Raw genomic sequence first — 26,637 nt, 5'->3', positions numbered from 1 at the left:
TTTTTGTTTAGACTATTAGCACTGAGCAGTAATACCTTTAAATTTTATTGTTTATTTGATGTGTTGTTGGTACTTGGCATTGCCTAAAAAATGCAGTATAGGGGAGGACAATGCTTTAGCTAATATTCCAAAGCTTAGAGGGGAGAGGTACAGATTATCCCTGGAAAAGTAGCATGGTCTGACTATCTCCTTACATGCTGACAAATATTGCACTCCTTAAAATAACGCCCAGTTAGTTAAGTTGGTCATCTTTTGTTTGTATTGTGGCATCATCCTTGGAGAATGTAAAATGGTGCTCAGTGCTAGGCTTATACCAGCCTGGGACACGCATTTCGAAGCTCCATGACGTCTGTCTTCATGTAGTCTGAGGAAGTACATCTCAGGTCATTTACACCCACATGACTATAACTGTGTCATAGTGGCACTTGTGCTCCACTGACCTCTGTACATATGCAATATGTTGGATCCTGGTTCATGATAAGCAACTGACCATAACTTTCTCTTTCCTCATCCTGATGAGAGGGACATCAGTGTGTCTCAGTGGAGTCTCCAATGACCAGAATATTTGATTGTGTAGTGGCTTGCCTTACGGGCTTAGAAATAGTGGCTCCATGAGATGTGGCTGTATGTGTGGATGTGAATGTTTTGAAAGAATGCATTCAGGGCTGCTAAGGTATTGTGTACTGTGTCTAGGAGGTCTTTGGGGTTTAGGAAGGTTACATTTAAGTGCCTCGGCATATGTGGGTCTGTGAGTCTGCTTTGAGTTGTGTGTGATGTTTGCAGTGTGTGTGCTGCTGCTGACAATCTTCTTGGCATTAGAAGTGGTTTTATGTGAGAGCTTTGCCTTCAGTGACATTGTGTAAATACATCTCTGATGTACCATATCAGTTTGTTTGAGAATTAACTGGTTGTCATTAAACACGAGGCAATTCTTACATTGCTTCAGGATGCCCATATTCACCAAGCTGGTAATACAAATAATGGGAAATTTCATATTCATGTCAGCAGACCCTGTTTTGATTATATTCTCACTTCAGCTGTCTAAAGGTGTATTCATTTTAAACTCTGGCGGCAGTGCTTGTCACTGCAAACTAGTTGTGCTGTGTGCAACTAGGTATTGGTGAAATTTCAATGATGATTTTACAGGAAAAATGTCAACTAAAGGTGTCTGCGTCTATACAGGATACTGCCAAACAATTGAGGGGAAATTAACAAGACCACCCTGATGATTTATGGATGAAGTATTTAGGCAGGTTTTCTGAAGTTTGATTAGACAGCAGGAAGTCACGCAGTATCTACTGAAAAGAAAGAATTAGCTTGTCAAGAGTGATGAAGAGGGGAGTCGTTTGAATGGCTGTTGCCTGGGTACTACTAATGCTGGTCTCCCCACAGATTCACACTTCTGGGATACAATGCTCCTTCACTTCTTCTCTCACCAGAAGCAAAACTGTTACACCAATCAAAGGATGAGAAGCAGGCCACAGGTGCTTTGGTGATCCACAGTCTTGTCCCAGATGATGCAAGGGACTTTAGGCTTGTTGCCTTGAATACCAACCAATCCAATCAGGAAGGCTAAACTCAGACAGTCACTGCCCAGTCAGAAACAATCAAGAATAAATGCAGTATTGTTAAACAAATTTACAGTTATGTTTTGCCTCATTGTTTTACTGAGGTACACTGTTTGGGCTTTCTTTGCAAATTTAAAAACAAAATAAAACAGATCAGCTGGTAATTTCCATGAAATGCTTTATTAGTCCAAGTCATCAGTGAGCTTGCAGTTTTCTAATAAACAAATAAGAACACATTTATTTCTCATGTTTTATGTAGATATTGTATTTAACTTCTTGCCTAGGTAGTCCATGCAGGCAACTTTCTCAGAGTGCATTAATAGTGCCATCCACTATGCTACCAAATGGATTGACTTGTTCATTGTGTGAAATCACATTATAACCAGTCATTCAACATATTTACTCTAAATGATCTCATTCAAGCACATTCCCCTCAATTGCTTTCTTTAAGAATGATTTTTGACAGCAGTGAAGTTTTTTCAAAGAACTAATTTCTGTCACGCTTGTTTGAAACTGTTTCCGGGTCATGATATTGATTAAGAAAAATCAGTAGTTTTAAATAGTGACTAGCAATGATGGAAAAAATAATGGAAGCCAGCACTTAGTGGCCTTTAAATACAAAACATATTGAAATAAATAGGAAGATACCATAGGTGGTTCATTAGGCTTGTGTTTCCTGTGACTGAATGACCCATTCAGGTTTCCCATGACCCTGGACAGTATAAAGCAGGAACTGGAAAATGAATGAATCAACATGATATTTTTTATTATAATTTCAGAAATTCAAATTAGAACTGGCAAGAAGTGGAAATCAGTTTTAAACTGTAATGTTGCTTTGCAAAGAAGCCAGGCAAGGCAAAGAAGCCATTGGGTGTGAACTAATTGTAGATGTCAGGAGGACAGACTGGGATACATACCTGCAGCTGGAAAAGCACACTGACATATTTAGTTCAAGGCAAAATGGTGAGACAGAACTGCAACTTCTAATAATAGCTGTTTATTAACCGGGTAAGACCCACTGGGACCAAGTACATGTTTTAGGGTGACAAAGGGCCAGTTGTTAAAATTGTTTCCAAGTGGAAAGCTAAAAAGACAGAAAAAGAACTAAAGAGGGTGTATCTTGCTCTGTTCCAAACATGAGAGCAAGACCTGGTGTGAAGCTAAAAAGACAGGAAAAGAACTAAAGAGGGTGTATCCTGCTCTGTTCCAAACATGAGAGCAAGACCTGGTGTGAAGCTAAAAAGAACTAAAGAGGGTGTATCCTGCTCTGCTCCAAACATGAGAGCAAGACCTGTTGTGTTTTGTGTGTGTGTATAGGGTTGTAATTTTGGTTTGCATTTAAACTTGGCCTTGGTCTACCTTTTCTATTTTTAAGCATGACCAGTAGTTGCTGATTCACCCTTCCTGACATATTTTCTCTGCATATCGATCCTCCTGCTTCTTCTGCTGGAAGTTCCACCACCATGCAGAGATAGACAGGAGTGTCACTGTCAAGATGCATGGCTGAGACTTCACTTTTACCCAGTAATCTATTTCTGTAGCCCTGACCTTGTTTCACAACCAACAGTTTTGTGTCCCTGCCACATAACTTATCCCATCAACATGTCACAGTAAAAAAAAATAAATAGTGGGGGTGTGTTACCAGTCATGTCAGGCACTTCATCTCTGTCATCTCGGTTTCCCTCCTGGTAGCAACCCAGCTATCAGCAGCTCACAGATTGTTTTCTCAGACCCTTCTTCCTTTAGTTGTATCCCGCTCTATTCTCCCTGTGGGCTCACTCCACTCCCCTACCCTGCCCCCAATTCCCACCCATCCCACCACTCCTACATTTATTCTTCCCATCCCCCTCCCACCCTCCCTAAATAACCAATAGATACCTTTCCTCCTTACTCCTCCCACTTATAGCCAGCCCACTTACTTACATTCACTCTATCCACTTCCCTAATCAATTACATTCCCCTCCCCTTCTTACAATTCTAAGAAAATCTGTTCCTCTTCCTAAACCCTCACTCCTGCATAGCCTTTTTCTCTGCTCCACAACTACATATAATTTTTCTCCCCTTGCACAAACATGCCTTTAATAATCCTCCACACCCACCTGGCCCCCTGCCTCCTCCTTCTTTTACTAATTCCCTTATGCTATACCACTTCATTGTCCTCCAATGCCTGCCCAATTCTACCTACAAAAATAACATCCATACACTCCAGCCTTTACCCTTACTCTTACTCTCACTTCCACTCCATCTCCCCTTCCCTCTTCCAGCCTAAGCCTCTACACCTATTCCGCACTAAAATCTTCTCCACCTTTGCTACAAAACAAACACATAAACTAATCTTAGATCTTCCTAAATTCTTCGTTTTCAAATACAAATGGCTCAAGATTAACTCCTTCAACAACCTAGTTTTAGCCTGTGATATCCACCACTACCCCGGTCCCAATACCATTATTAATTGCTCCTCCCTCCCTGTACCTCCCACCCCCTACAACTCCATAAAAATCTTCACAATTAACGCCCAGAGTCTCAACAACAAAGTCCACCAATTTCAAGCTTGGCTAAGCCATAACAAACCAGACATCCTAGCTATCTCTGAAACTTGGCTTAAACCCCATATGTCCAATTCAGAGATCATGCCCCCAGGATTTCACATCCTTAGAAATGACCGATTAAATAAAAAAGGTGGTGGCACTGCCTTAGTCTACTCTGACCTACTCACCTTAATTCCCCTCCAAATTCCATTTCCTCAATTCATTAACACTGAACTTACAGCTGGACTACTAAAACTGAACAAACATTAAAAACATCTGCTTTATTGCTCTATATATATCTTTTGGTAACATCTCTATTCTCGAAGATATCCTCCACTGGGCATCTACTGACATTAAATACGAAACCTACATTCTAGGTGATGTAAATATTGACTGGAACAAGGTCAATAGTCCCTCTCCATCCATATCCATTAACCTCTATAACTTCACTCAAAAAATCTACCCTATCACTCGACCTGACAAAACGTAACCCCCCTGGATCTACTATTGACTGGATCCTAGTCTCTGATCCAAATAAACTAACCAACTCTGGCACAATTCCTGATTCCATTAGTGACCACTTCCCAGCTTTCATACAAGGTGCAACTAACTCTTCTCACCAGCACCAGTACATTCTTATTGCAACCTTAGTAACTTTAACCCCACAACCTTCTCTAATATGCTTAAACAAATGGACTGGCAAATTCTAAAAACCCTCCCACTTGACAGTGCTACAGACTACTTCAACTCTGTCTTCCTAGACACCCTAAATTCTGTAGCCCCACTAAGAAACAAAATAATAAAAACTAATACAGCTCATTGGCTATCCAAGCATACTAAACAAATTATGCTTCAAACAGACAAATTGTGGAAGCTTTACCAAAAAAAATAACATGCCAAATACCTTCCTTCAATATAAACAACTTGATAACCATGTGAAACAGTTAATCACCAAGGATAAAAAAAATCCTACTGTATTAGGCTCCAGTCTAATAACAACAAAAACCCTAAGCAATTCTGGAAATCAATAAATTAACTTCTCAGTCCTGGCTCCAAGAATAATCCCTGTCCTGACCCTATTAAATCAGACCTTGAAATCAGCTCAGATTTTAATTCATTTTTCATAGAAACAATGTCAGACCTAACCAAGACATTCCCCAACAACAACCTTCCAGTCTCTCACTCTTCCCCATCTAATTCCCCTAATAATCACTCCCTTATGTTCAACCTCAAACCTGTCTCCACTAACTTTATAAAAAAACTTCTATGCAAACTTAAACCTTGCTCTAATGCTCCTGACAATATTCCCTCCTCTTTCCTAAAATGTGCTGCTCATGGTATACCTCTCCCAATCAGCATCATTATTAACAGATCTTTAAAGGAATCATACGTCCCCAAACTCTGGCACTCAGCTTATATTCTTCCTCTCCACAAAGGAGGCAAAAACACCAATATTTCAAATTTCCACCCTATTGCACTACTCTCACCAATCTCTAAAATCCTTGAAAAGTGCGTTTACCTCCAACTTATGCCTTTTCTAACCCAAAACAATCTTCTTACACCTACCCAACATGGCTTCCATCCAGGCCACAGCACCATAACCGCCCTACTGTCTTTCCTAGAAACTGTCAGTCAAGCCCGAGATTCTGGACACCTGGTCTCTACTGTATTGCTAGATTTGTCCAAAGCTTTCGTTACCGTTTCCCACAAACGCATCCTCTCTCATCTCTCAAATCTTCATCTCTCACCAAGCACTTTATCCTGGTTCTCCAGCTACCTGTCAGATCACAGTCAGTCAAATGGAAAAACTCTACCTCCCCTTCTTAGCTACTCCTACTGGTGTACCACAGGGATCTATCCTAGGGCCAATGCTTTTTAACATCTTCACTCTGCAATTCCTGATGCCAAAATCATTCAATACGCAGATGATTTTTGTCTGCTCTGCCTCTAACCTCTCTGAATTGCTCACTAAACCTCAAACTGCTTTTTCAACCCCCAAAAACTGGATGCGCCAAAACCACCTTTCTCTCTCAATGCCAATACATCTAAAATTTTACTGTTCCCCCAACAAAGACTCATTCCTATAACAAAGATACTTTCAGAGTCCTGAGTCAAACCAACTCACCTATAGAAGTGGTTCCATCCGCCAAACTACTCAGCATTACTATAGATGAATACCTTAAGTTCGATATCCACATTCTGCAAAATATTAAGAGAACCCACCAAAAACTTGGTATGCTATACAGGAATAATCAATTTCTCTCACACTCTACTAGGCACACTCTGGCCACTACCTGTCTTCTGCCCTCCTTACTATATAGAGCTCCTCTCCTTACCAACCTGTCCTCCTCTGTCACCTCCAAACTAGAAAAATGCTATAATAAAATATCTAAATTTGCCACCAAATCCAAACATTCCACCCTTCATTGGACCTGCAATCTCTGAATTGGCTAGAACTCCCAAACTACTTAAACTACCTCCATCTCACCACTGCTCATAGACTCATATGTCATCCTTCTAAATGTCCAGCTCTAGCTAATATCATTCCCCCTTACACCCCTAATAGAACTCTCAGATCTGAATGTCAAAACTTGATAGCTATCCATAAGCCCAAACGTCCTGCTGGCCAACTCCTCCTCTCTTTCTCACTAGGTAAAAAATGGAATTCTCTCCCCTCCACTTTAAGAACTACACCAAACTCAGAACACTTCAAAACCCAGCTTTTCAAACACCTGTCCACTAAATGGAAATGTACCTGCCTTCACGCTACCTAAATTCTCCCAACTACTTGCCCATAAAATGTTTTTGTTTCTTCTCTCCCAGGTTTCTTAGCTCTCTAAATCTCCCATAGCTTGTTTTTCTATGACTGTATCCATGCTCTCTTCAATTCCTAGAGCTACCTATCCCTCATCACAACTGTGTAAATATTGTAAACAGTTTCATACTTTAAATGTGTGCTTGTAAATGTTTTATATTTCTACTTTAAAGGTGTGTATGTAAAGTGTTTTCCCCACATACTATGCAGTGAGTGCTCTCATAAATGAACCTGTATAACCCTTAAGATAATCTACAGTAATGTTTGTCTGACTGTTGTGCAACACTGTATGTACCTTTGTTGCAATTTGTCCTAGATAATGTATCTTTACATTTCTGTATTACTATATGTGTACTGTATACTGTATTTGGAGCTTTTCTCCCCAGTCCTCCACTGAAAATGGGTCCCTTGGGCCCAGTGGACTTCCCGGTAATCAAACTGGAAATAAATAAATAAATGTAGGTAAAATAAAGTTCAGAAAGTATTTGCTTATTAAATCTTCCAGATCCATCTGTGAGCTCATGTTAATCTTGAGGCTGACACCAATAGTAAGACATTCTTTAATTACATCAGGAAATTGAAAGAGAATAATTAATGTATTATGTCAGTAAACAGTGAAATGATCACCCAGCAGGACATGATGAGTGTACTTGCAGAATTATTTTGTGCAGACTTCACAGTAAACAAAGAATACATCATTGTGCTGTAGGTATAAAGGGAGACGTTCCTCATTTAATTATAGATACAATAGCTGCTTACTCAGTTAAGATTAAAATTTCAGGTTAGGTGAGACCTGAAAGCATACCTAAAAAAACATATTGGCTGTTTAAATTAAATGTTAGTTTGTGATCTCATCATCATGTTTGGCAGTGTACTAGAGGGATATAATTTCACAAAGGGGCTGTTACGTCAGATCCAGACAGTTTTAGACTTGTCAACCTGAGTCAGTATTTCATGTAAAATTGTGAGGGAAAGCATAAAGGAACTTGATCCAAAATGACAGTGAAAACCTGCTAGTGCTAGATGTGAAACCGTATGAGTTTAAGTGAGATCATGCCTAATTAATCTTGTGGCATTGTTTCATCGAGTGCTGCTGTTATCTGTTTAAAGACTGGCAGTGCATTCTGCTTATGTTGACTGTGTAAAGGTGTGTCACTACACCTCAAAAGGAAATAAAATGTCAGTCTAGAAGTGGTAAAATGCCAGTTAAACAACAGGAGCCATAGTTCTCAGCTGTCCCTGGTTTTGCGTCATATTTTTAGTCTGTTTCAAAATTGATGGCTTTGTGACACATTGCTGAGGACTTCAGTAATTAATCTGACAGACGTTTGAGTTTCAAACTTTATATCCTTCAGAAAATGCACATTAAAGTAAAACTTGTTAATCTAACAAATGTGCGTATATAACAGCAGAGTTTGAAAGTCTATCCCCGATTTGGGGCCTTTTTTTATATATTTTTTTCCTGGTTCTTGAGCTAAGAGATTGAGAAATTTGAATTTAACCCAGAAGGTCGAATTGGGCATTACCTTTCTCTCCTGATGTGGCTAACTAGTGGTGTCCCTGTTTAGTGGAGATAATCTTTTTGGACTGTTATTGGATGTAATTGTGGGAGATGGCCTCTGAGTAATCACGTATGCTGTTGATTACAAAGATGCCAGGATTCTCCAAAATGGTTAACAAACAAGACATAACCTTACCTTTTAATCAGGTTCACATTTGCCATTAATAAATGTGGAATCATACTACTGTATGGTACAAAAACCTAGGCAGTGAAAGCAGAGCAGTTGGGGAAGCTAAAGAAGATGGAAGTGAAACATCTGAAATAGGTGGTGGGATGCACACTGTGGGATAGACAAAGAAATGAGGACATCAGAGCATAAGCCGAAGTAGCTTTGATTGTGTAAAAAAAAAACATAGTAGAAACGAGATTGCATTGCTTTAGGCACATGCAGGAAAGCATATGATTTAGTGAAGAAGATTTGAGAGAGATTGGAAAGAAGGGAAGAGGAAATAAGGGCATCCAGCAAACGAGATGGATGGATTGCATGAAAGAAGTCTTGAAATGGTCAGGTATAACTGTCAGTGAAGGTAGGAGAATGGTACTGAATAAAGAAAGATAACCGCTAACAAAACTTCCTGACCCCATGTAGAGAATGGGGAAATGAGGGTTGATGGTGATGATTCATGAGATTTGCAAAAATTTTGATTATAAAATAAATGGTCAAATCGTAAAACATGGCACTGACTGTTAAGGGAGTGGGGGCACTGATAGATCTAGTCCATGTCTGCCAAAATCAGGCACATTCGTTATACCACCTAATGTGAAAGGGCAAATCTGGTAACTCCAGGAGATCTCTGCCTCACTTTATGCCTCACTGATCCAGCCCATTAGTGAGTACAATATTGTTTTCTTAAAGCTTCTGTACAAGCCACCTGAAACTATTTGAAGAGATATATGATGTATTACTAGGAAAACTCATAAGGTTTGAAAAATTCATAAATGCTTAAACAGTTGTCCATGTGTTCCGTTTCTTGTACATTATTTAAAAGTGACTGCTTCCTAATCAGTTGTCCTGCATGAAAGTCTAAGCCCGGTATGCATCTCTTGGGAAATTCACAGTGAAAGAAATATTCTCATTTTGTTGAGACTCAAAGATAACTAAAGTCTAAACTCCCAGTACAGCAAAAAAGTGTTATACTTTATACAAAACCTTTGAATAATGTGATAGCAAAGGCGGGACAGCTTTAACCAGAAGCATAGCAGGATGGGGTAAAGGTGGCAGCCATCCCAGGTGCAAGGTGTTAGGGCACAGTCTTCAGATCTGTTGTGTTTTATTTTAGTTTAGTTTTATTTTTTGCTTTTTGTGTGTCCTTTGCAAGTTAGCAATAATTATACAACATAACCTGCATAGAGTTTTAAGTCTTAATAAAATGCGACACAACTAACAGTAATGTTACCATTCCATCACTGAATCAGAAAACCTATTACTAAAAGTGAGTTTCAGTGATTAGAGAAAATACAGATTAAGCAACTGCGGGGGTGGTGCTGCGGTAGCGTTGTCGCCTCACAGTAAGACGTTGTCCTGTTCGATTCTCAGCTAGAGCGTCTTCTATGTGGAGACGTGCGTGAATGGGCGTATCTTCGTTGAAGGTTCTGCGTCAGGGCCGGCAACTCGGCACGTAAAAATCTACTGCCAATCATTAGCGGGCCAGAGTTCCACTGTGGTAACCCCTAACCGGGAAAAGCTGAAAGAGACAACAACAACAGATTATTTAAGTAATAGCTTCTAATATTATGGAATGAAATTCCCTTTACAGTCAAACTGTCATCTTTCAAAATTAATATTTTCTGCTTACTATATGTAAATCAAGATTATCATGGGATAATGGCAGTCAAATTTCCTGAAGGGTCTGTAGGTCTTTAAACTGGACAACTAAATCTTTGAACCTTAAATAAATTTTCTGTAAGCAGAAATCTCAGTATAAGGTAACACCCACATGCTGTTGACTTGATTTGTGAAGTATTTATGCTTTGGTCTCCAACATATTCTGAATTGCAGGTGATGTGTCAAACACCTGCAGGTTTCATTATGTGCATCTTTATTTGAGCCCAGACTACTTCAGTCATTGCCTCAGACATCCACTAGATGATGCTACTACATTTTACCTCCCAACACACACACACACAGTGCATGCCAGCCACTCCTCTTTTTTTTTTCACCTTGGCCAGACCATGTAGAAGCTGAGTGGTTAATGAAAAATACTATCACCAGTTACATATCCAGACACCCTGATGTTCATAGTGTTTCACTGTTGCAGTCATTACTCTTGGGTTATCCTGCTGGCAGGCTACCCTCAGTCGGCCAGAATTCCAAAGTCTAGGTCCGGCGTCTGTTGCTGTCGCCTCTTCCCTGACGTCAGTGCGCCAAGGGTATAAAAGATGCAGCCGACGCCATTTTCTTCAGTCTTTCTTGCCGTGTGGTGCCCGAAGCAAAAGCAGTTCGCAAGTGCCGGTCGGCTGACTCCTGAGATTTTCAAATCCGAATTTCAGAACCGAAGTCTTCATTAAAGCTAAGTACCCCGTTAGGGAAACTTTTTTCTTGCTCCAGACTGATGTCAGAAAAAGTTAACAATTGTATTTCTTGTGGGAAGCAAGTACCTCATAAGGATTTCCACTCTTACTGTATTCCTTGCCTAGGCCCTGATCACAACGTTGCTAGCTGTCGGTTTTGTGCTAGATTTAACCAGCGCACTATTAAGCATCTGTTCGATTTTGCGTTTCATTACTTTGGCCGAAGATTTAATTATATAATGCCGTCGGAACAGCCGACAACCGGAGTGTACAAAAAACGTAAGGAAAAGGATAGGCATCCGAGGTCCAAAACCGACGACGAGGCCTCTGCTAGGCCAGTCGCCAATTCGCCGGTTCTCAGTGAGGTGCTTTCGCAGCCCCTGGCGCCTGCTACCTGAGCCACAGGCCGCTTCTGACTCTCACGTGGAGCTGACTGGGCCTCTGGATACTCAAGGTATTGGACACTCGGAAATCATTCCCTCAGATGGGTCCGGAGCCGCTGAGCAAGCATCGGCTTCTGAGGGTGTCTTCAGACCTACATAACTATATATTAAGCCATCTTCAGCTTCAAAGACAAAGACTAAAGCAGCTCTAAAGACAAAGAAACCAGTACAGCATTCTCCTACTCAGTCCACCATGCCTAAAAAGCAGATGCTCAAAATGGCCAAAGACCTTATTAATTTGATCAGGGGCTCCCATCCCCCGCCTGATAAGAGGCCTAGGCAAGAGACAGAGTATTATTCTTCTGATCAGGTTTCTATTTCTTCTGATTCCTCTTCTGAACAGGATTATTTCATGCTTCCCTATGAGGATTCTGATGCTGAAGAATCCATTCCTTCAGCCTCTCCTCCTGAGGATTATTCTTTTGGGGAAACCCTGCATACCATGAGGGAGCATTTCCACTGGGAGAGCCAAGATTATTCTGAATCTAAGAAAAGGCTCTGTTATTCCACCTGTTTTAGACATTGTAGATGATGTATTTTCAGAGTCCGGCCTGTCCCCTGACTCTTTGCCCCCTGCACCTGCTAAGCCAGTCAGATACTACAGGGTTCCGGATTCTCATAAATTCTTTTATAAAAACCCTGCTGCTGATCCAGAAACTATATCTCAGGGTCCCAAAGGGGTTAAAGCCTCCACTACAAAAAACCCTGTCCCCTCTGATAGGGATTCTAGGGCTCTAGACAGATGGGGGAAAAAAGTATACACTACCTTGGCTGTAAGGGCTTTAAATTGTCAGTTTCATATGCTTAAATATCAGCAATATTTAATGTCACTGCTTAAACAGAAATTGTTGATAAATACTGAATGTTCCAAGAACAAGGAATTGCAGGATTTATTGCATGTAGCTGAACAAGTGGGAAAGCATACTTTGCAATGTGGTTGTGATTCACTGGAGGCCTCATGCAGGGCCGCTGTCACAGGTTCTGTTATTAGAAGGCATGCTTGGTTAAAGGAACAGAATGTGCCTGATCATGTTAAAGCAAAATTATTAGATGCACCATTGCAGCATGATACTTTGTTTGGTACTAAAGCAGAAGAGGTTTTGAAAAAAAATGTAGGATAAAGCAAAATCCATGCAGACAGTCGAGGATTTCTTACAGGTACAGCCACCCAGGTTTAGTAGGAACTGGCCTTCTAAAAATTTGTCCTTTCCAGTGTCAGACAGACCACAAAGAGGCAGCTACAGGCATCCCAGAGGCAGATCTCAGCCCTAAGGCTCATACAGACCTAAACAGTGGGGTGCTGCTACCTCCAAAAGCAGAGAAGACAAATCACAACCTTACAGGAAACAGTCCCAATGACTTCCCTCTGCCAGATCCAAGCACATTTCTTTTGGCAGCCCCCTTAGGGGGAAAACTAGCACTTTTTCATCAAATTGGCAAATGATTACCCAAGACAAATGGGTCCAGAACATAGTGTCCCAAGGCTACAGGTTCCATTTTCACACTTTACCAAGGTCAAAAGGTATGCCAGACCTGCCACACAATCAATGGGCAGAGGCACAAAAACTAATTACAGCCCTCATGGACATGAGGGCCATTCATCAAGTACCACAACAAGAGCAGGGGCAAGGATTTTACTCCAGACTTTTCCTAGTACCCAGGAAGGACAGAACCTGGAAGCCAATACTGTACCTGTCTATACTAAATACGTTTCGGGAAGTTCCAAAATTCAAGATGTTGACTCTACAGCAGCTACTGCCCATGCTGGGCAAGAAGGCTTGGCTTGTAACTTTGGACCTAAAAGAGGCATACCTGCATGTCCCAATCAGACAATCTTGCAGAAGATACCTCAGATTCAGAGCTGGCTCAATGCATTACCAATTCTCTGCACTGCCCTTCGGCTTATCTACTGCGCCCAGGGTCTTCACAAAGTGCCTGGCACCAGTAATTGCATTTTGCAGACAAAGAGGAATTCAAATATATCCCTACTTGGACGACTGCCTAATTCAAGCTGAGAACAAAGACATTCTTCTAAAGCATCTGGCATTTCTAAAAAGATTATTCACTGGCCTAGGGTAGACAGTAAACAAAAAGAAATCAAAACTAGTGCCCTCTCAAGAGATAATATTCCTGGGTGCAAGCTTAAATACAACTGATAATCCAAGGGGTGTAAAAGCCTAAACAGCCGAACAGACCAAACAAACCACGAAGTTGGCTGTAAATAGGCTACGTGCTCAAAAGTCCGGTAGCCAATGGAAGATTCCACTTTTAGAACAAAACACAAGCTCTTCAAATTATCAACAAATATGTTTTCGTCTCAACTAAGTGAGACTTCATCAGATGTGGAAGTTGTGCAAAGAAAACATTTAAATACCTGTTCCTCTTCCAATTAAGGAAAGGTACCAATGATGTTTGTTCTCAACATTTAAACCAATCAGCTTTGCATACTCATAAATATTCATGAGTTACGTCCACCATTGAGAACACCTCCGTATACATTAAGTTCCTTTCTAATGGACGTCAAACAGTAACACTCAAGATGTTCATAAAACATGAGAAATGTAAGCGTAAGTTAAAATCAATACTTACATATGTTAAAACACAAAAATATACACTACATAATCTATCTAAATGTTGCAAAATCAGCTATGAAGAATGGATCTCCGTTCAAAGACGGACGTCAATATAACTATATTGTTTATAATCAAGCTTCATATAAAACCCGCTGCTCTTAAAAAATGTATTATATGTAAGTGGAAATAGAATACAATATGTACATGATTCAAGATACATAAATAAATTTTTAACTATCAGTTTTTATTCATGTGTTTTTATTCATGTGTTTTTATTTATGTATCTTGAATCATGTACATATTGTATTCTATTTCCACTTACATATAATACATTTTTTAAGAGCAGCGGGTTTTATATGAAGCTTGATTATAAACAATATAGTTATATTGACGTCCGTCTTTGAACGGAGATCCATTCTTCATAGCTGATTTTGCACATTTAGATAGATTATGTAGTGTATATTTTTGTGTTTTAACATATGTAAGTATTGATTTTAACTTACGCTTACATTTCTCATGTTTTATGAACATCTTGAGTGTTACTGTTTGGACGTCCGTATTTAGAAAGGAACTTAATGTATACGGAGGTGTTTCTCAATGGTGGACGTAACACTCATGAATATTTATGAGTATGCAAAGCTGATTGGATTTTTTAAATGTTGAGAACAAACATCATTGGTACCTTTCCTTAATTGGAAGAGGAACAGGGTATTTAAATGTTTTCTTTGCACAACTTCCACACATCTGATGAAGTCTCACTTAGTTGAGACGAAAACGCATATTGTTGTTATTAATTTGAAGAGCGTTTGTGTTTTTGTTCTAATAAAAGTGGAATCTTCCATTGGCTACTTCGGACTTTCTTGAGCACGTAGCCTATTTACAGCCAACTTCGTGGTTTTGGTTTGTTAAATACAACTGCCCAGATGGCTTACCTCACGCCAGACAAACAAAAGCAACTGACTTCTTACTTCAAGAAATTGGCAACAAAAACCCACTTATCTGCAAGGAAAATCCTGCAGGCCCTGGGTTTCATGGCATCCTGCGTTCTACTAATTCCATATGCCAGACTGCATATGAGGAAACTACAGTGGTATCTAAATACCCACAACCAGACAGACACTGACAACGGATGCATCAGATTATGCCTGGGGGGCCCATATGGGCAGGAAAATGTATTCAGGGCACATGGCCTGCAAACCAGATGCATCTTCACATCAATCAAAAAGAGATGCTAGCTGTTCAAAATGCCCTGACAGCTTTCAAGGATCTGCTTCATCCAGGACAATTACTGATAAAGACAGACAATACTATGGTCATGTGGTACATAAACAAACAGGGAGGTACCCATTCCTACCCTCTCTGCAGACAAGCAGTGACCTTATGGGACACAGCATTAGCTTTTCAAATTCACCTGCAAGCACAATTCCTGCCAGGAAAAACAAATACTCTGGCAGACAAATTGAGCAGAAACCTCATGGATCCCCACGAATGGAAACTGGATCCACAAGTCTTCAGCATGATAATAAGGAAATGGGGATGCCCAGACATAGATCTATTTGCCTCCCCTCACAACTGCCAATTGCAGAGATTTTGCACAAGGATTTATCACAAGCAAGCATGGAAAGTGGAAGCCCTATCTTTCAGCTGGAAAAATCTAACAGTATACGCCTTTCTTCCACTGCCTCTCCTTCCCAGGGTACTCTCCTTCCCAGGGTACTCCTAAAGGTCAGACAAGAGAAGCCAAAAATGATACTGATTGCACCAGACTGGCCACGCCAGCACTGGTACCCAGTCCTAAAGAGCTTGTCTCAAGGTCCAGTATGGATATTGCCTCAAAAAATTCTCACTTGCTGACCCAACAAAACAATCAGATCCTGCACAGCCAAATCAGGACCTTAAATCTGGCAGCATGGCGGATAATGTAACCATTCAGAACACTCCTCTTTCAAAAGCTGTTACGGATGTGATCTTGGAGGCCAGGAGGCCCAGTACCAGAAAATCTTATGCAGAAAAATGGAAGAGATTCTGTGCTTGGAACCAGGAACAAGGCATTGACACGTGTACCAAATATATCTCAGATTTTACAATACCTAACTGAGATGCTGAACAAAGGCCTTTCTTTCTCATCAATTAAGATTCATGCCTCTGCCATTTCAGCCCATTACAATACGGAACCACCTATCTTTTCTCATCCTTTAATAAGGCAGTACCTCAGAGGGGCCAAAAACATTAGGCCTCCAAGGAGAGCACCAATTCCGGCCTGGGACCTAAATTATGTTGTGGAAAAACTCACACTGCCTCCTTTCGAGCCAGCTTCAACAGCAGATATAAAATTTTTATCCTGGAAAACAGCTCTACTCCTAGCAATAACATCTGCAAGGCGAGTCTCAGAGTTACAAGCACTCATGGCTGTGGAAACTTATCATTTTTAATCCAGACAGGGTTTCTCTGAGGACAAACCCTACATTCGTGCCTAAGGTGGTATCCAGTGTGGCCCTCAACCAAACAATTCACTTGCCTACCTTTTATCCAAATCCACAGAACAAGGGTGTGAAAATTCTGCATTCTTTGGACATATACAGGCAGTTACATTTCTACTTGGACAGAACTAAAGCTTTCAGAAAAACTGAGCAACTTTTAGTGTCATATGCTGCAGGATCACAAGGAAAGGCTATCTCAAAATAGACTATTTCTAAATGGATAGGCCATTGCATCCGTCTCTGCTATTTTCAACATGGCAAATCAGTGCCTAAGGGCATTAGGCCTCATTCCACCAGAGCAGCAGCCACTTCAGCAGCCTTACTCAGAGGACTACCAACCAAATATATCTTAGAGGCTGCTACTTGAAGTTCAGTGCACACTTTCACAAAGCACTACCACTTACCTCTTTACTCTTAAGTCCAGAGCATGCTTTGCCACTGCAGTTCTGCAGGGCCTCCTAGCCTCTCCTAATCCTATTTAGCCCAGCCACCCATCCTCAGCTTTGGGATTCAACCCAAGAGTAATGACTGCAACAGTGAAACACGATGAACAAAGTACAGTTGTATACCTACCATAAATGTAGATGTTAGAGTGTATTCACTGTTGCAGTCCAGGTTACCCACCCACCACCCCCCTTCTCTTTGCTGGGACTTTTCTGCATTTCTCTGTCCTATACAACCTATTTGGTGTATTTGCTTGTAGACAAAGGGAATGTTGTTTTTGTGCATGTATTTTTATTGGCATATTTTTTCAGCCTACCAATTTGGGGGCACCTCACATCTGGGGCAAGAAAAACTGAAGAAAATGGCGTCGGCTGCATCTTTTATACCCCTGGCGCACTGACGTCAGGGAAGAGGCGACAGCAACCGACGCCGGACCTAGACTTTGGTATTCTGGATGACTGAGGGTAGCCTGCCAGTAGGATAACCCAAGAGTAATGACTGCAACAGTGAATACACTTGAACATCTACATTTATGGTAGGTACACAACTGTACTTTCTCCCTAGTGTCAGTGTGTTCCCTTGAGTGCAACCAGCAGTCGGAGATGCCGTAAAATACAGAATAAATTAAGATAAACTGCTTTTATTTTTTGAATATGCATATTAAACTTGTGCCCAATGTGATTTCTTGTTTTGTTTGTGTGTTTAGGAAATTTCTGAAAGAACACATGTCTGAGGAACCCTGTGAGATGCTGCTGGTTGTGCAGAAAGATGTAGAAGAAGATGGTACCTGGTGGAATGTAGCTGTGTGAGTGCGGCAAATGCCTTCAGAAAAGATGGACTTCTGACAGCACCCACACCTGCATGGTGAAAAAGGAGAGACTGCATGTGAAACCAAAGATCTGTTTTGCCTAGGAAACAAATGTTTGGAAGATTGCTATTTATCAGATGTGGCTATGTGACCTGCACATGCAGGCTGCCACACAGTGCAAATTATCAACCATTGTGTTTACTGACTTTCTGGCAGGCAGTTGTAATACATATAGCCTGCAGAGTTTGTTATTCATTGAGGAGCCAGACTAGTTAGAATGTAACTCTTTAGCAGACAGGGTGTATTGTTTTTGCAAAATGTGGTGCAGTTTACTCATTTAAACATTGGCTGCCCTAAAGTAGCTGGTTTATGTACTTCCTAAAGACCATATTAGCAAAAAATGCATTTCTTAAAGACATTTCTTTTCAATTTGATAAGAACGAGGGCAATGTATTTGTCCTGTGTAGAAAGACTGCTTTTATAAAAATGTTAAACATAAATGGTGGTCGTTGTAGTGTGTGATAAGTGCATATATATATCAGAAACTTCCAGGGTAATGTATAGTTATATTATCACATTAATTCTCTCTTTGGACACTGTTATGACATCTGCCTATTTACAGTTTCTTACAAGGAGTACTGGGTAAAGCCATGCAAGTTGTGTGCTTTTTACAGTAATGATCTAGGTAACCTTCTGATGTTCCTCAACTTGTAAATGAGTCCCAGATTAGCAAGACAGAATGAGCAAAAATGTGGACTCAAGTTTATTAAGTCTGAGCTTGCCATTTCATGGAGTATTCCCTTCTGAGGTGCGTCAGTGTCTGAGTTGGTATGTACAAGAATGGGATGTGTGGCCTGATCCCCACATTGGAACAGGGAGGCAGTGCACAACTTTGAGGATAATAGCAATTTTCAAAATTTGTCGTTGTTTTGCATTTTACTATGAGAATTGCAATTACAAGACTTAGTGAGCTGCTAATTTGGTTTGAACCAAGAAAACAGACATATACACATTGCCTCTTTTTTATTTGTGGATTGTTACAAGGCTAATGGCCCAGGGGCCTTTCTAAGCATAGCCAGCTTTTCCCGAAAGAATGATGTCCTTTATCTAAATAGGACACTGAGGGCCAAGCATTTATAAGCTACCTGTATCCATAAGGGTCATGGGTGCCATACCTGATGTAAATTTTCTATTCCTCATCCACTGGTCTAGGTTGCACTTAAATTGGTTAATGGACAAACTCAGCTTTGCATGCATGGGGAGCCTGTTCCATAGGAGGGGCAGTCTCTCTGACACTTATTTGTCACTCCAGCAAGTTCTGTTTAAGTCACAAACAAAATTCAGATCCCTATATCTTGCATTTCTGGTAGTGTTTGATTTAAGAATATGTAGGAAATTAGTGTGGGGATTGCAGATGTGTTGTAAGCCAGGTATAGATCACCCATCAGCAATCTGTAGGAGACTGAGTAGAGGGAAAGGGCTTTAAGGTGCTCTGTGTAACTCATGTTTGTTATGTCTTGTTTTCTTTTTCTAAGGAACCTTTGAGGTCTCTCTAGTTGCTGCATATGCCAGGTCAGGTACGTATGAAGGGAGCATTGTACTCTTACTGGTCTGATAAGGGAAGAGTACAGTGGGATAATGACCTTTTTGGACCTAGATGCCATGCCATTACTTATAAGTTGTGCAACTTAAAAGGATTTTCTTACCATTAAGGCCATATGGTAATCAAAGGTAAGATGACTGTCTACGTGCCTACTGATATCCTTGACCACTGGGTCGACTCTTGGGGGTATGTCATCAACATGGTAAGTAGCCAGGATGGTATGCATTTCTTAGCCCTGAGTTTAAGACAATGGGTTTGGCACCATTTGTTTATCAGAGATGGGCCTTCTTGAAGAATGTTAGTCTGCAGGGGATTCTATGATAACCCCCAGCTTGCAATCATCTGCAAACTTAGTCATAAACCTTCAGCGTTTATTTCTGTTTCAGAGAAATAGATACCAAAAAGGAGTGGTCTCCGTAACGAGCCCTGCTAGTGACTGGCCTCTTGGAGGAAGTGGCCTCATCGTTTTTGACCTCCTGGGTACAGTCACTGAGCCGTTTGGCTATCCAGTGGGTGATAACTGGGCTTATACCTAAATTAATGAGCTTGTCTATAATGCCTGAGTAGAGTATTGTATGAAAAGCCTTTGCCAGGTCAATGTAAGCTGTGTAGAGAGTCTTTCCCTCATCCATTGCTTTGGTGACCCCCTCAAAGAAGTCCACCAGATTTAGTAGGCATGATCTTCCTGTAACAAAGCCAAACTGCGATGGGTCCAGTATTTGCAAGTTCTCTGTATCCTCATTTATCATGTCCATGGCCTTATGTATGAGGCTGGTCAGACTTGTGGGCCTCTAGTTACCCAGATCAGTAGCTGGACCTCCTTTGTGCAGGGAATGACTGTGACAGTCTTCCATTCCTTGGGCACAAAACCTGACTGTAAGCTCCAGTAGAAAAATGATTCAAGTGGACCAGAGAGGTCATATTTCTTGTTATTTAGTAAGCATCCTGGGATGATATCAGGGACAATTGAGGCAGTGTTTTTCACCTTGAAAAATGCATTGATGACATGTTCTGTAGTAGTGGCTGGGGAATTGTGGTATACAGTATTTCCTTTGGACTGTTGAAAGGAATGGGGGGAGAAATTTTAGCTGCACCTGCCGACCAAAAGGTTGGTAATGGCCTCCATTTTTTTCCCTTTTTCAGTTTCTCCAAATCTTTTGGGTTTCTAATACCATGCCGGGAATGGACCCCTTTCCTAAGTCAAAGTATGATTAAAATTCATGAAATTAGTATTGTTTCAGTCTTTGTCAGCCAGAAGTGCTCTTCGCAACACCTGCAATGTGCCCAGTAATGACTCCTCCTGCAGTTCGTATGGAGTTACATGTATTGGTAACCTATCTAAATACGATTGTAGATTCTTTTTTTATAAGACCCATTGCTCCTACTACTATTGGGACTGTCTGGGTATCTTTCTCCCACATTGCTGTTGTTTCTGCCTGCAAATCCTTATATTTTATGACTCTCTCTCTCTCTCTCTCTCTCTCTCTACACAAGACACTGTAGTCACCGGGTGTGGTGATTTGAGTGATCAGTGCTACTTTTGTCCTCTTATCATGGACCACTATATCTGGTTTTCTAGCATCTAACTTTTGAAATGTTGGTAATGGATGATCCCATGTGATGTAAACTTCATCATTTTCTATGATGCTTTGTGGATCCCATGTGATGTAAACTTCATTTTCTATGATGCTTTGTGGCTTATGTTTCCATTGTTTTTCAGCTACTTCAATTCCATAATGTTTGCACAATCCCTAGTGCAACAGTCTTGCCACATTGTTATGCCCTTCAGTATACAGTCCTTCTCCCATTAGTATGTCACATAGAGAAAGAACAGGCTAGAAAATATGGTTGGTGCACGGATGAACCAAACATGCACAAGAGAAAAGAACTCCAGCACCCCGAGCAGTAGTAGCTTAGTCTTTTATTAAACCAGACCAGTTTCAGCAATCAGCTTTCTTCAGTGGTTTGATGATTACACAACCATAGGCCATATTTATTAGTATTTTGAACTAGGCAGTATGACATCATTTCCTGTATTCATGAAAACATCACCAAAACATAGTAATGTGTATGAATAAACCTAAAAAGTACAAAGGTCGATGAGTATATAGAAAATATAATAAGAATATTAATAGTAAAATGTATATCAAAATTGAAATTAAGCATCAATATATATGTAACATTACATACCAACATCTGGCACTCCAGATTATTTAAGGCATATAAGCATCAAAATATTGCCCCAAGAGGCCTTAGAACTAAATTGCAACCGCTGGTAGGTAAACCAGATGATTTATTGATTAGAGAATGGAGTGTTGCACAACAAGATTCGGCAATGATGTTTGTCAATATATTATCGTCATATTATGACAGAACAATACAGGCAAATATTTGTGATGTACAAAAAATGTGTGAAGAATTGAAATTATATGAGAATCAACCAAACTTTCAGGAATCACTGAGTAGATTATCTAGAGAACTCCTAACTTCAGAAAAGACATTAAAAGACAAGAAGTTAAGCAAATTCTCTAGAGACATGGAAGATTACGAGAGGGGGAAACCCTTCGAGCTACAGAAAGGGGTAAGGTTTGCAGAGGGTACCAAAAAGTTTATTTACACACGCAAAAAGAGGCAGAGATCCATACTTAAAAAGGGTACATCACCCAGTATGAGTTCGGGTGAGGAATCATCCACCACAGATACTGAATCCACTCACATTTCAGATTCTCCGGTTTCCAAAAGAACACGTAATGCTGATCACCCTTTAAGCACAGACACAGGGGGGGACGCAAACATAAGAACATTAGAACAACTTTTTCTGTCCATTGTCAAATGAATGCAGACTGCTCCAACGTGCATAATATCTCTGATTATGTATTATCACCTATTGAAGAACTTTTGTTAAATAAAGGCCTTGGTTTTGTTCCTGTTTTTTTTTTGATGAAAGTACATTTGTATCAGATGTCATGGATTTTTGTAGAAGACTAAACCTTAAACTCTTTTTTGATCAACAGGAATCTACTCAAAGATCCATTGAATTTAGATTTTTACCATCCAAGTTTTGTCCTCCCATGGACAAACATGTAGCCATATTCCAGAATGCTGTTATTAAGGATTTACACCATCAGTTGGGTTCAGGGAACACTCTTAGAAATAACCTAAATGTTGAGGAACAACGGGCTCTTATGAATCTTAAAAACAATACTGACATCACCATTCTTCTTGCGGATAAGGGTGGGGCCATTGTGGTCATGAATTCCAGTTATTACTGGGCTGAGGGAATCAGACAGGTGTCGAACACTCAGCATTATTTACATATGCCTATTGACCCTACCCCCAAATTCAAAAAACAAATTGATGATTTTTTACAACTTGCAGTTGAGGAAGGTACCATTAGTACTAAAACTAGATTTCATTTAACCAATCAAGATCCAGTCAAGCAATATCTATATCTATTGCCTAAGATTCACAAGTCCCAAAATACACCACCAGGCAGGCCTATTGTTTCAGGTATGGGTTCACTTACTGAACCACTATCGGTTTTTCTGACACAATATTTAAAACCTTTGTTACCATATGTACGGGCCAGATTGCAGGACACCACAGAGTTCCTGCAGATTGTTTCTGAATTCCAACTTGAACCGGATTGGCTTATGTGTACTTTAGATGTTACATCACTGTATACTAGCATACCACATTGGGCTGGTCTAATGGAACTGGAATATTGGCTACAGAAGATCAACATTTATAGTCCAGGATTTAACACCCTACTAATCTGCATGGCGGAACACGTTCTAACCAAGAATGTGTTCTATTTCCAAAACCAATGTTACTGGCAAATTCAGGGTACGGCGATGGGTGCCTCTTTCGCACCAATATATGCTGATCTCTTTATGGGATATGTTGAAGATCAGATTTTATATAGTGAATTACACAACTTATACATGCCAGAAATCGACATTTGGAGACGTTTTCTGGACGATTGTTGGCTTGTTTGGAAAGGGGGCACAGAGTACATTATGGAATTTGTTGAATATCTTAACAGTAACAAATGGGGCATAGAATTTTCAGTTAATTATAATCTGCAGCAGATTGATTTTTTGGATGTCCATCTGTGTAGGGAACCGGACAACACTCTTTGTACCACCGTGCACAGAAAATACCCAAAATACAACAGTCTATTACATGCCTCTAGCTTACATCCTAGACATATTATAAAAAACATTCCTAAATCACAATTCATTAGGATTAAGAGAATATGTTCATCTAATATAGACCTTGAGAATTGTCAGAATGATCTCTCGAATAGATTCCTACAGAGAGGTTATAACAAAATGGATGTTCATTCTGCAGTCCAAATGACCAAAAATTTATCAAGGGACACTTTGTTGGGTTATAAATCCAAAGTTGCCAGTTCTTCTGTACAGACACCAAGGTTAGTAACTACCTTTAGTAGGAATACCTATCAATTGATGGGCATTATCAACAATCATTGGAATATATTAACAACAAATACACATCTGGCAAACTGGTTGGACAACAGATGTCTGTTTTCATACCGTAAAGGTAAAAGCCTAGGGTCACACTTTTCTTATTACCAAAGAACTACATCATTGGATGTCTCTATGGCTCAGACTACTTTGTTGGGAGACAAACTTATTGGCAGTCACCCTTGTGGCCATTGCTCTTTTTGTAAGTATGTATTTACTACCAAGGAATTCATGAGCAAGAACACAGGCAAGGTATATAATATTAATTATTTTGCAAATTGTAGCACAGATTGGGTGATTTATTTGGCCACATGTACATGCAGGACATTTTACATTGGACAAACATCCAGACAGTTTAGAATTCTTATTTCCGAACATTTGGGTGATATAAGGAATGCCAGGCCCACCAATGCTTTGTACAAACATTCTTTGATACATAAAACGGCCCAGTTTTCTTTTATTATTATTGATAAGATTTCTGGCAATAGAAACTTTAAAACTGGATGGCACAAATTGCTAAACCAAAAAGAAACAAAATGGATTGTAAAACTAGGTGGTTTATTTCCACCTGGTCTTAATGATAAATTGTGAAGGGTTACTGCCTCTAATAACTGTAATCTACTTATATGTTATAACACCATTTTTGTTCTATTTGTTATAATGTACTACAGGACTGTTGTCATATTACAAATTTATTGATACATAATTTAAATTTTGATATACATTTTACTGTTAATATTCTTATTATATTTTCTATATACTCATCGACCTTTGTACTTTTTAGGTTTATTCATACATATTATGTTTTGGTGATGTTTTCATGAATACAGGAAATTATGTCATACTGCCTAGTTCAAAATACCATTAGTATGTCACAACCAACAATGAGTTGTGCGACGGTTTCCAATTCGGTTTTACAAAACCTACATTTGTCTGTTTCTCCCACATGTTCGATGGACTTTGTAAACCAACGTGTACACAGCCCACTGTCTTGGGCCACCAATATTAACGTCTCATCTCTTAGTTTGAATTTGCCTCGCCTTAACCATTCCTGCATTCGTTCCTGATCAACATGGGTTCTTTCAGTTGGTTTCTATATCTGGAACTATATTTATGTTTTACCAAAAGAGCGTAACAACGAACAAGAACACTATGAGAGACTACTTCGTAAAATAAACAGACGTTTAATGACTCCAAATTAATGTTAGCGCTTTCGGCTAAATCAAATATTTAGCCTTCCTCAGACAAATATTTATGTTTTCTCCACATTTCTTTCCTTCTCATCTGGTCTTTCCTCTTATATTCTTTGTTTTGTTTTTTTAGCACATAAAGTTGCTGCCTGATTTTTATCTGTTTCTGGTTTGATTTCCATTCCTGCTTGGATGCCAATAACGCTTCTGCTAGATTAAGCAGAGAAATCATCTTAGATTTATTCTCCTCATTTCAACGGAGATCTCCGTACAGTGCAGAATGGGAGGATTTCCCTTTTCTGCACTGTAGTTCGATCTTGGAGTTGGTATATTTAAAGAGCGAGGCGTGTGGGGGGGATGCAGAGGGGCTTGACCCCCTGCTTAAACCGTTCAGCTAGGTTTTTTCTTTGGTTTATTTTTTTTGTTACATTTTCGAACTTTTAAAAGTTCGATCATATGGTGTCGACCATATGACGTTCGAACTTTTAAAAGTTCGATTATGTAATATAGACGTGTTTTATTTGCATTTGTTCATGTTTTATTGTTGATCCTTCATCAATTCCCAAATATTTATACACTCCCTCTTGCTCAAATTCTTTTATCACAGTCTTGTCCCAAACTGATGTTTTCTTGGTGCTGCAGTTTTCTTGCTTTTAAGGTTGCTTTTGCCCATTTACCAAGACCAAATGACATTCTTATATCATCTGAAAAATTGTGACATCTTGCAGTTGTGCTTTCAGTTCCTCATCTGATGAGCTATACTGTTGTAAATCAACAAAGAGAAGATGAGAAGTCTTTATACTTTGTTGTTTTCTAGGAGCCAAATTGTAGCCATTGCCTAAGCTGTTAAGTAAACAGCTTAGTGGGTTAAGGGCAAGGCAGAATAGCAGCAGTGACAGAGAGTCACCCTGGAATTATCCCCCTTTGAATTTTTATCCCTGGGATAATTGTCCTTTATCATGGCTTAATAGTAAAGTGGCCTGCCACTGTTTCATGGTCACCACAATATATTCGATCAGTGTAGGATGTATCCTTTACATTTCCAAGCAGTCTCTCTTATCCATGAATGTGGGATACTATCAGATACCTTTTTGTAGTCAGTCCCATGCCATACTTGGATTCTTCCCCTTTTTACAGTTCTCCACTATGACTTTATTTAACAACAAATGATCCTTTGTTCCATATGATGTTCTTTTATTGTCCTTTTGTTCTGCTGCTATAATTGAATTTTCTTCTAGATGACTATAAACTCCATCAACATCAATTCCCATATATAATTTAATACATCATCTGAAGGCAAGTTATTGGCCTTTAATTTTTTGGGTAGCTTGCAGGTTCACTGTTAAGTAGGAGCATTGCTTTTCCTGTTAGGCAGGTTGGTGTCTGTTCAGGGTGCATATATAAATAGTTCTTACTCATGGCTAAATCTTCGTGCAAGGATGTTAATACTTTTAACCAGCAGTTAGGTACTGCATCTGGGCCTGAGGTTTTCCAATTAGAGGCTTTTCTTAACCTTGTTTCAATCTCTCTGGCTGTTACTTCATCCCATTTCATATCCTGTGCCTTAAACTTCTTATTCCTTCTTTTACTTCTCCTGTCCATTTAGCATCTTTGTTGTGTTCC

At 39.8% G+C, this 26,637-nt stretch overlaps 1 protein-coding gene across 2 annotated transcripts in view; it reads left to right on the top strand.

Annotated features, from left to right (window-relative positions):
- Nucleotides 1-18,231, top strand: part of JOSD2 (Josephin domain containing 2) — a 194,130-nt gene extending 175,899 nt beyond the window's left edge. For both annotated transcript variants that reach the window (XM_044059710.1, XM_044059711.1), the window contains exon 4: nucleotides 17,630-18,231. In XM_044059710.1, coding sequence (XP_043915645.1) covers nucleotides 17,630-17,732 — 103 coding nt within the window. In that variant the 3' untranslated portion in view covers nucleotides 17,733-18,231. The remainder of the gene's footprint in view (nucleotides 1-17,629) is intronic.
- The last annotated feature ends 8,406 nt before the right edge of the window (nucleotides 18,232-26,637 follow it).

The sequence above is a fragment of the Protopterus annectens genome, chromosome 17.part0 (assembly GCF_019279795.1).
Source record: "Protopterus annectens isolate FY-2018-M chromosome 17.part0, PAN1.0, whole genome shotgun sequence".
Taxonomy (NCBI): domain Eukaryota; kingdom Metazoa; phylum Chordata; order Ceratodontiformes; family Protopteridae; genus Protopterus; species Protopterus annectens.
The sequence above is the reverse complement of the archived record's forward strand: the minus strand, read 5'-3'. Positions and strand labels throughout refer to the sequence as shown.